The sequence below is a fragment of the Lolium rigidum genome, chromosome 7, assembly GCF_022539505.1.
Source record: "Lolium rigidum isolate FL_2022 chromosome 7, APGP_CSIRO_Lrig_0.1, whole genome shotgun sequence".
Lineage (NCBI taxonomy): Eukaryota > Viridiplantae > Streptophyta > Magnoliopsida > Poales > Poaceae > Lolium > Lolium rigidum.
In genome coordinates this window covers 267,128,349-267,137,849 of record NC_061514.1, presented here as the reverse complement: position 1 = coordinate 267,137,849, position 9,501 = coordinate 267,128,349, and the positions used below count along the sequence as shown (strand labels likewise).

Here is a 9,501-nt window from a genome sequence, read left to right as displayed (position 1 = left end):
CTATCCACCTACAGATAGTCACATCGACGGTTAATTTGCGGTCGGAAATTTATACTGCCGTACCTTGGGATCACCGGCGGCCCGGAGGTGGACCCTGTGCTGCGTCTGCTGCTGGCCGCCGAGGAGCAGCGCCAGGCCGGTGGCCGCCGCCGCCAGCCCCACGGAGCAGATCACCCCGACGGCGTGCTGCTGCCACCCGTGATCACCTTCCCTGCCATTGCACCCAGCTGGTTCCTCTGCAACTTCCACTCCCACTTCCTCTTTCCCCAAACCCTCCTCATCGGACAGGCCCCCGTCGCCAGTTTCCACGTCGTCCTCAACTGAACTCTCGCTCTCCGCCTCCGCGCCCGACTGCGCACCTGAACCGTCGCTCTCCGCGCCCGACGGCGTCGTTGCCTCCGTCGTACCCACTGCGGGCTGTTCCACACCATGAAGACCCTCATGGAGCACTTGCCGTACTCAAAGAACTTATCCATGAAGTCCGAGAACCCCAAATGTGGATCAACTCCTGGAAAGTATCCCCACCTCCTACCGTCTTCTAGTTCCTCCACGGTGGCTCCCATTCCACTCCACTTTATTTTCCCCTTTCTTCGTTCACTTCCGCCAACGGAGGCCTGCCGGCCGGTGAAACTCAACAACACGTGCTTGCCTCGCCTCGCCTCAGTGATTCATCGAAAGTGCTCTCTCCTCTCATCTCCTCTCCTCGCCAAAGTCCAAAGTCACAAGTCACGCGATAGCCGACGCGCGGCTCTACGACGGTGGTCTAGTATATATAGAAGAAGATGGAGCTCGCATGTGAGAGACGAGACTATAGAGATTTGAGTTCCCACTTTAATTTGCCACCAGTTATGGGGAGCCATGGATCTCTCGTACGGATGGACGGTTAAGATGCGTATTGACGCGGATCGCCCCAACATGGATTTGCCTATTAACTCCTGCTGATGAATCCACTCCGGTGGTAACTACTCCTAATTACAACTGATTCCCAAAAGAGCACCAGCGAAACGTTTGGGAATCTCAACAGGGACGGCCACTAGGAAACCAGGAGACGTTCCGTATGTCAACATAACCAGCCAACTATCAGGAAACCAGGAAAACGTTTTTTTTTTTTTGACAGTATTTCAACGGGGCCAAAAAAACGTTTCGGTCCTGACTACTAGAAAACCGAAACTAACAGATGGTTCTTTCCAATGAAATGTGCTTAATGTACGGCTAGACATGCACCAGCGAAACGTTTGGGGATCTCAACAGGAACGACCACTAGGAAACCGGACGTTCCCTAATTCGACGGGGCCAGCCAATTAGAAAACTAAAAAACGTTCCATATTTCAATGGGGCCCAACAACCATTAGGAAACCAGGAAAACATTTCGGGCTTGACTACTAGGAAACCGAAACTAACAGTTGGTTCTTTCCAATGAAAACTGCTTAATGTACAGCTAGACGTGCAATTTTCCTTCCTGCTTTGTTTTTCTTCAACAATGAGAATTTGTTTTGATCCCTAAGTTCCTACTGCAGCTTCCGAAGATGTGAATTAAAGAGGATATGTTTTTTCCCCTTTCCTTTAGTTCAATGTAATTGTTTCTTCACATCACGAAGAGAATTAAAGGTTTGAGCCAAAATTTGGAGCGTGTTTCCAAGGAATACAAGATGTCACACTTGATATCCTTTATTTAGAGTCAACCCACCCTCCATTTCGTAGCTAGTCAAGTTGCAGCGTGTCTCGTGACTAGTCAAGGGGGAAACTCAGTTGTCTCATATTGCTATTTCAACAGACATCAACTAAAACACAACCGAGGAAAACAAGATGTCACACTTGATATCCTCCAATTTGATTCAACTTATCAAAAGTTGGATCAGATTCACAGCAACAACAGAATGTTGAACTGAATCAACAATAAAAAATTGAATTACACGTTGATTAAGTTTAAGAATTGATTCAAGGTTCAATAATTAAGAACCAAGACTAGATAACACAACACAACTACCTAGCATGTTAAGCTCGAAATGCCATCAGAGAAACTACATCAGCTCACCATTATCAAGAATATTATGTCTTTGAGAGCTGACAATCAACACACAACACACCTAGCTAGCCTGTGTGGACATATCCTCGTTTTTATCCTCTCAAACCCATGCCCACGAGTTTGACTGCATAAAACATATTCACAATGCATTGTGCTCAAATGTCATATTCACATGTGAATGCTGGCACAAGCAAACAAATACCGACTGAGCAAAAACATCCATTCTCCTTCACCAACATATATACCAGGCAATTCAAAAGTACAACAAAACCCACAACCATCATCATCCCAAATTGCCTTCTACGAGCTGCTAACAAGAAACAGAGCATAAGTAAGATCCTCAAGACCAAAGTGTCGCTCCAGATGCGCAAAAAAGACACCACTTGGCCAGAGAATTCCTTCTTTCGCAGGTCGCAGAAATGCTAGTTGGCCACATGCTCACGACACTCAGTAGGAGGGCCCATTCATCTTGGCTATGATGGGGCCCACCTTCAGGTTGGCTTGGTGCTTGCCGAAGTTGGCAGGTTTGCGCATCACTGCACACAGTTTCAAGCACACAAGGTCAGATCAATGTTTAAATTATAGTACGAATAGAAAAATGTAGAATACAGCAGCCAGTTCTACAGGAAATGGCCCTAAAGCAGCAAAAACAAACAAGAAAAAATGGCTAAACTTTTTCAAGGCATCATAATTCTTTCATGTATACAAAGGAAATATTTAAACCATACAGTTACTTTACTACCCTGAATTAGGAAAATCATCTCTTCTAGTAATCTAGCATGAGGATGTCATCAAATTACTTTACTAGCCAGATTGCAAAATTAAATGTACATCACCTGTATAGTATGTTCATGTGTTCATAACATTCAATTAAGCTAATCCACACCTTCGATGACTCACCTCAAATTTACACTCACATACCCCTTATGACCACTCTACTCTACATCCAGACTTCCGACTTGGCAAAGAGATAACACTTACTCCTAGGCAGACATTTACATACATTCAGCACTTCTTGTCCAACATGAGGACATGACCAAGAAGGCTAACTATAGCAAGGAATAGTAGCATAAAGAAAACAGGGGAACTTATTGACTGGAAACATGTACCAACCTGAAGAGCCGCCATAATCTCTGGGTCACTGAATGCTGCTATCAGGTCAGGGTCCTGTTCAATAACAAAAGATGACAGTTAGTTTTATAAAGTATGTTTCTCCAATCTCCACTACCAAGAGTGGGTTACAAGTAACACACACAACAGAGAAAGATAGGCAGTGGACACTAACTGAATTTCATCATTTAAAGTACGATTTCTACTCTTGAACCATGAGTCATACTAAGCTCTCCTACAGCATACAGCCAGAACATTGTGCTGGTAACAATGAAACCATCCATGAAAAAAATATGCACACACATTGCAAGCACTGCAAGCAGACTCAGAACGGAACAAGTTATTGGCCATAAAATGTTCCTGCAGAACCAAGGTAATATTGAGGTTGTTCTCCATATAGTCATCGTCCAAGCACAAGACAAGTACCTAGCAAATCAGCAAATCTATTTTTAACTAATAGGAAAATTAGATGCTCATTTTAAAATAGCCAAATGCCAAAAGAAAAAGAAAAAGGCTATTTTATGCAACACAAATGCCAAGTACCCCTTGTGCTATAAGAGATTAGAATGTTAAATGACTTCAAGATGCCAAACTCACTTCATTCATGTTCTTGCACAAATAAACATGGATAGGTAAATCTATATTGACTGACATATCAGAATAGCATTCACGGAAACTAGACAACCTGTAAACCACAATTCACACCGATCGAGATAATGAAGCTTGCACTAAATGATGAATATCCAAGCAAGAGAACCACCTCTGTGTACTGATTGTTGTATCGCCAGTGAAAGTTGAGCAAGCTATATCCATAAACTATTTGAACAAGGATGTTGTATTCATTTTTGTTTACTCCATACGTAAGTATATCCCAGGGGTTAAATGCAAGCACCACTTACTTGGAAACCTGTAAAACAATCCAGTCATCAAAATTATGAAAACATGCCAGACAGCCGACGCCGGGATGCAGCCCTACTGAACCAGTGTAGTGAAATAATTAGATTTTTTTCCTGCAAGATAGTATCCATGTATTTGCAAGAGCTAATAGCCAAGTTACATTTGCAGGAATGCAGGAAACATGGAGTTGGTTCAATTCATGTCATATGCTACTGCAGCTTAAGACTATTGCAGCTTCATCCCACAACCTTACTACTAGCATTCCGTCTTATTATCTTGTATTATCTTATTCTCTCATCATGCTAGTGCATAACTACATGCTGATGGATGGATGCCATATGCTAACTAACCAAAAAATAACGAAGTTAATTGACTGCATCTCTGTTTAACAAACAAGGTGACATCAAATCTAACTACTAGCTCGTGAGACACATATAGGGCATTACCATATAATTACCAGGACATGAACACAAGAAGTGAAAGGTGCAAAATAGGAGCTCAAAGGGGTACCCGAAATTAAGAAAGAGGGGGAGAGCCAGCGTAATCTTCGACTGCATCTGCAAATTAAAACCCAGGCCCAACAAAATCTTGGCACCACACTTCTCATAAAAAAGCTCCAAGGCTTCACCTCCCGACGTTATCCTAAATAAGACAGCAGGAACATTTGTCAGAACATCTTCAGAGACAAGTCAGTTAATATAAAATTATAGAATGACAGACACAACAAAAATAACAAGTTGAAAGAACATACAATAACAAAAGATCTGATTGACCTGGTAACATCATCTGCCCAAAGTTGGACTACACATCATCTGCACGAAGAGATCAAAAGTAATATCCTCAAGGCCAAAGTAACGCCTCTAGATGCGCAAAAAATACTGACAATTGATCACAGATTTTTTTTCTTTTGCAGGTCGCGGAAGTGCTGGTTGGTCACAAGCTCACGACACTTGGTGGGAAGCCCCATATCTTGGCTATGGTCGGGCCCACCTTCAGGCTGGCTTCGTGTTTGGCGAAGTTGGCAGGGTTGTTAATAGCTGCACACAGTATCAAGCACACGGTCGATTTTTAAACCACAATAGGAGTAGAATAATGTAGAATACAGCTGCCGGTTCTACAGGAAACGCCCTTAAAGCAGGAAAAACATACTCATGGACATGGCCGGCGGCAGGAGCGATTGGTCGGAGTTGTGGCCAGCGGCAGAAGCTGGGGGGCGTTGTCAACCACAGCAGCTCCTGCTAGACTGCCAGCATCAGCAGCCTGAGCAAGCAACAACAATATCGTCCTCTCTGCCTCCCTGTCCCATCCCTTAGCCGGGGAGAGCCCCTCTCCCGCCATCAGCGGTCACCTGCAAACTTGCCCATGTTTGCGGCGCTTTCAAGGAATGCCGGCCGAAGATGGGGAACTAGGAACAGGACCAGCCCGAGCTGGATGGAGCACTGCGGACTAGCCAGGGATGCTCACATGCCTCTTGGCGTGTTTGTCCAGGCGGCAGAGAGGATCGAGCAGGAGAGCTGTGGTTGCCACCCGCCTGGCGAACTGCACAACGCCTCCCTTCAATCTTTCTCCCACAGGTGCTCAGATCTGAATAAACAATTCATGCTATCATCACACAAGCCACTAGTCAAATGGCAAATGCACTGTAATGAAGGAAACACACACACTATGGAGGCCTTCTGGCATTTATCCGTCGTCGTTGTAGGCACTGTCCGAGAAAGGCTCACCCCGTCCTCAAGTTGCTCCTTCCCAGCCAACTTGGTTCATCAGGGAGTTACCAAATACCTCCTTCCCAGCCATTGCAAAAACACCACCATATATCAGCCTGCAGAGAATCACATGTCAGTATGTTGTTTGAGAAGAACTACTAATACTTTGCCCGTGATATTCTCACGTGTAAAAACAAATAGATGAAAGGATTCCAGATCTATCAACAGAAAGAATACCAATGGAAAGATCCACCAATTTGATTAAGTCAATGAACAGAGGAAAAATTGCATTCCACCAGTTAAATCACAAGATTTCTGGACACGTTCACATGCAAATGAGATGGACCAATTTTCTCGGAGAAAATGGATGAGTATTGACCATGTCAAAGAAAGTGTACAGGTGAACAGGGTAGGTAAATGCAGCAGCCACATGTAGCCAGGTAGCTAGTTAGATCTGTGTACATAGATAGCTAGCTAGAGATGTCCCAGGTGAAGCAAAAATAAAAATGGAGACCAACTAGTAGCACCCAGATCTAGGACCTCAATTATGTCTGCTGAATCCACTCAGGACCCAAATAATGCAATAGTGCATTGCATAACTACTTTGGTCAAAGTCCAAAAAGACACATGTAGCTGTAAAGCAGGCAGCAAAAGACACAATATCAACGAGTGCTTCAGCTGGAAGCCTCAAAACACCAACAACCAAAGCAAAAGAGTAGAGTACTACTAGCTCCTTGCATGCATCTTATTTTCGCTGTACAAAACACCTTTGGACTGGCTGCTATACAACATGCAGACAACTAATACAGGGAAGATTTTCTTTATTTAACGAACTAACACAACTCACCACTACTTCATACCAGGTAAACATATATAGTCTATATACAAAAATAAATCCTATTTACATAGGGAAATGCTACAGGCTAGATTGAAGATAATTAGCCTTATGTACTCCATACAGGAAGCAAAATGCAACTAAATGGAACGTTGGCATTAACTACAGTAAAAACGCAACTATTAGAGCATAGAGTAGTTTCAAATATATACATTTCCCTTGTAGTAAAACAGAAAAGTGTAACACAGGCCGGGCCTCGAACCCCTTGTAGTAAAGCAGAAACATTTCCTGCATAACAACAATTCACGAGTATTTAACCATGATTACTAAAACCTAGAGGCTAGTAGATCGATTCATCTGATATGATATTAAAGGGAATGAATAGCAACGCTAATTTCTAAGTCAATCATGTACACCAGACTATAAAACAAATTATCAATCAGATGAACACACACATGTGGGAATCACTTGCTCTGGCGAGATCTCAAAAGGCCACTGCAACTAGTGGTCAATTGAACTGTACCATTTCATTTATAGGCAGGATATCAATTCCCAGAACAGAAGAAGACCATAGTCCTAACGGAACAATAATAAAGTGGGTCAAGAAGAGAACCTACACAAGGCTAGATAGAACTCACTTGTCCATGTATGAAGAACTGAACAACAGTACTATAAACAGGAAGAAAAGAAAAACGCATAATCAAGAACCAACTAAGTGGAATATAGCTAGTAGCAAGAGCATTCTCATATATCTCTTTGTCCAAATTAATTTACTACAAAACTGAAAACTTAGAAAAATATAGCTCAATACTAAAGAAATAATAGATGATACAACTCAATGACATGCTGCAACAATGACATGCATGTATCCAAGTATATATCCAGGAGCAGTGCTCACAAGAGAAAACGATACTATTTTGTTCATGCTATGGATGTATATTTCTCAAAAGATAAAGTTGTCAACGGTCATCTGGTGGATATGAAAACGTGCAGAGGAACGCAGATAAGCACTTGTCTCCAGACCTAACAGCACATTATAGTGTTCTGGGAAATCTAGTTTGGTATATTGTCCCTTTCCACCTGTTACTACTATTCCGACCTCCAATTTCTCTCATTGGAGGGGTTGATCTTATGCCTTCATGTTTCAATTCAACCTACCCAAAACAAATGCAAGGTAGTACAAGACCAGAATGACATATTATATGAGCATGTTTATTACCTTAATCTAACCTAACACAAAAGAATAATAATGTAAGGCAGCACAAAATAAGACTGATACACAGTCTAGAAAAGCTAGGTTAGTAGATATAAAGTTCTCAAATTTGAATTAAGCTACATAGTTTGTGCCAGCTTGGAATAGTTGAACTAAAAAAAGGAAGAGTTGAGTAGCCTACAAAATCTCAAAACTGAAATTTCTGCTGCATTTACAGAAGCACATGAGTATGACAAACATCACTGATGGTCTTATACTAGTCCAATTAAATCATCAAGTATCATGTGGATGTAATGAGAAAAAGATCTCATGTAGAAGAATTATCGTTACTAAAAATCCAAGTTAGCGGCCATTGGATTTTACATCATTGTTACTAAAAAGCATAAAAACCCATGTGTGAGCAGCTTCGTTTAATACTAACCAGATTGCATTTCATACCATTCTGCACAAGGCCACAGCCAGCTCAGCTACACCACCGCTGAAGCCCCCTCTGGGAGCAGAAGCTCCAGGTTGCGAGCAGAGGCACTGTCCAGGGCATAGCCAGCTCAGCTGCACCACCGCCGGAGCCCCTGCTGGGAGCAGAAGCTTCCAGGTTGCAAGCAGAGGCACTGTCCAGGGCACATCATTAATCTGCACACTACAATCAGAGCTAGAAATTAATTTAAGATTTTTTTATTAAGAAATAAAACTACTAGTTAAGCAGTTAATCAACTAACTAGCAAGGTAGCTATGACTGTACCCTGCCGAAGTGCCAAACCAGGTAAAAAATGAAACAGTCCTATAGCAAATAATAATTGAAAAGAAAAGCCATAGACATTTATGGATTCTCTTTAAGCAAGAAAAATAATGGTTAACTAATCAATAAAAGCTTAACTAGCAAGTTTTGGAAAATTTTGGCATTACCTATAGTGTTTTCCGGACATCTCATCACACAGCAAATAATATACTTCGAAATAGACCATACAAAACTCATGTGACATTTAAACATACTATTCATCTCGATCAGAGTTCTAGCTAAAAATGAAACTCCACAAAACATAACAATAAATGTCAAGGAAAAGTAGATGATGCACCGCATCAAGCTTAATACAATCGATCTTGGGATGGATATATTGCAACACATGAATGCTGCTGTGCTACGATATTCGAAATTTTGCCACATGCATTGTAGCCATATTATCGCAAAGTTTAGGAGCTAGAAAAGCTGCTGCATGGAGATAGCTCAGACCTAGGCAAAGGGATCCGAAAGGGTCCATCTTGCAAGTGATGCACCCAGGCAGCTACAGGTCCTAGCTAACCTGACAGTCATCTAGTCTCCTCATTATCCCTGCACAAGAAGAACCAAACATGATGGTCAGCTTTAACGGCAGCAACCATACAGCGTAGCAAGTTTTGATTTCTCACCTATGTGTAAAATAACCATCATGGAAATAAAATATTAGCAGGTCGAGATTCTCCTATGCGGATTTAATATTGGAACTAGCAAGGAGAAAAGAATGCAAAAATATCATTTGAGCAGCATGTACAGAATTGAAACTACATAGGAAGGTGGCATCAAAATACTTTCACTTGAATCAAATACTCTGAGAAGGCTAAAAGAAATCCAGTGATAAACAAACTAGCTAGCTCACATGCCAAACTAGCTAGCTCATGATATACAAATAATCCTATAGAAAATAATATATGATAAGACAAACAAAGGATAATTATGAAT

General features: G+C 41.9%; 1 protein-coding gene across 2 annotated transcripts; it reads right to left on the bottom strand.

The window, feature by feature from the left end:
* Positions 1 to 2,232: 2,232 nt before the first annotated feature.
* On the bottom strand, positions 2,233 to 9,227 carry LOC124674763. Of its 2 annotated transcripts, XM_047210817.1 has the most exons (11): positions 9,192 to 9,227; positions 9,016 to 9,114; positions 8,209 to 8,424; positions 5,696 to 5,855; positions 5,183 to 5,617; positions 4,785 to 5,070; positions 4,544 to 4,675; positions 4,036 to 4,043; positions 3,822 to 3,952; positions 3,140 to 3,193; positions 2,233 to 2,562 (listed from the first exon to the last, which is right to left on the bottom strand). In XM_047210817.1, exons 6-11 carry the CDS (start codon positions 4,817 to 4,819, stop codon positions 2,560 to 2,562), a joined length of 363 nt encoding a protein of 120 aa, XP_047066773.1. In that variant the 5' UTR covers positions 4,820 to 5,070; positions 5,183 to 5,617; positions 5,696 to 5,855; positions 8,209 to 8,424; positions 9,016 to 9,114; positions 9,192 to 9,227; the 3' UTR covers positions 2,233 to 2,559. The 2 variants fall into 2 exon arrangements, with proteins under 2 accessions (XP_047066773.1, XP_047066774.1); XM_047210818.1 differs by lacking the exons at positions 8,209 to 8,424; positions 9,016 to 9,114; positions 9,192 to 9,227 and adding an exon at positions 6,787 to 7,162.
* Positions 9,228 to 9,501: the final 274 nt, after the last annotated feature.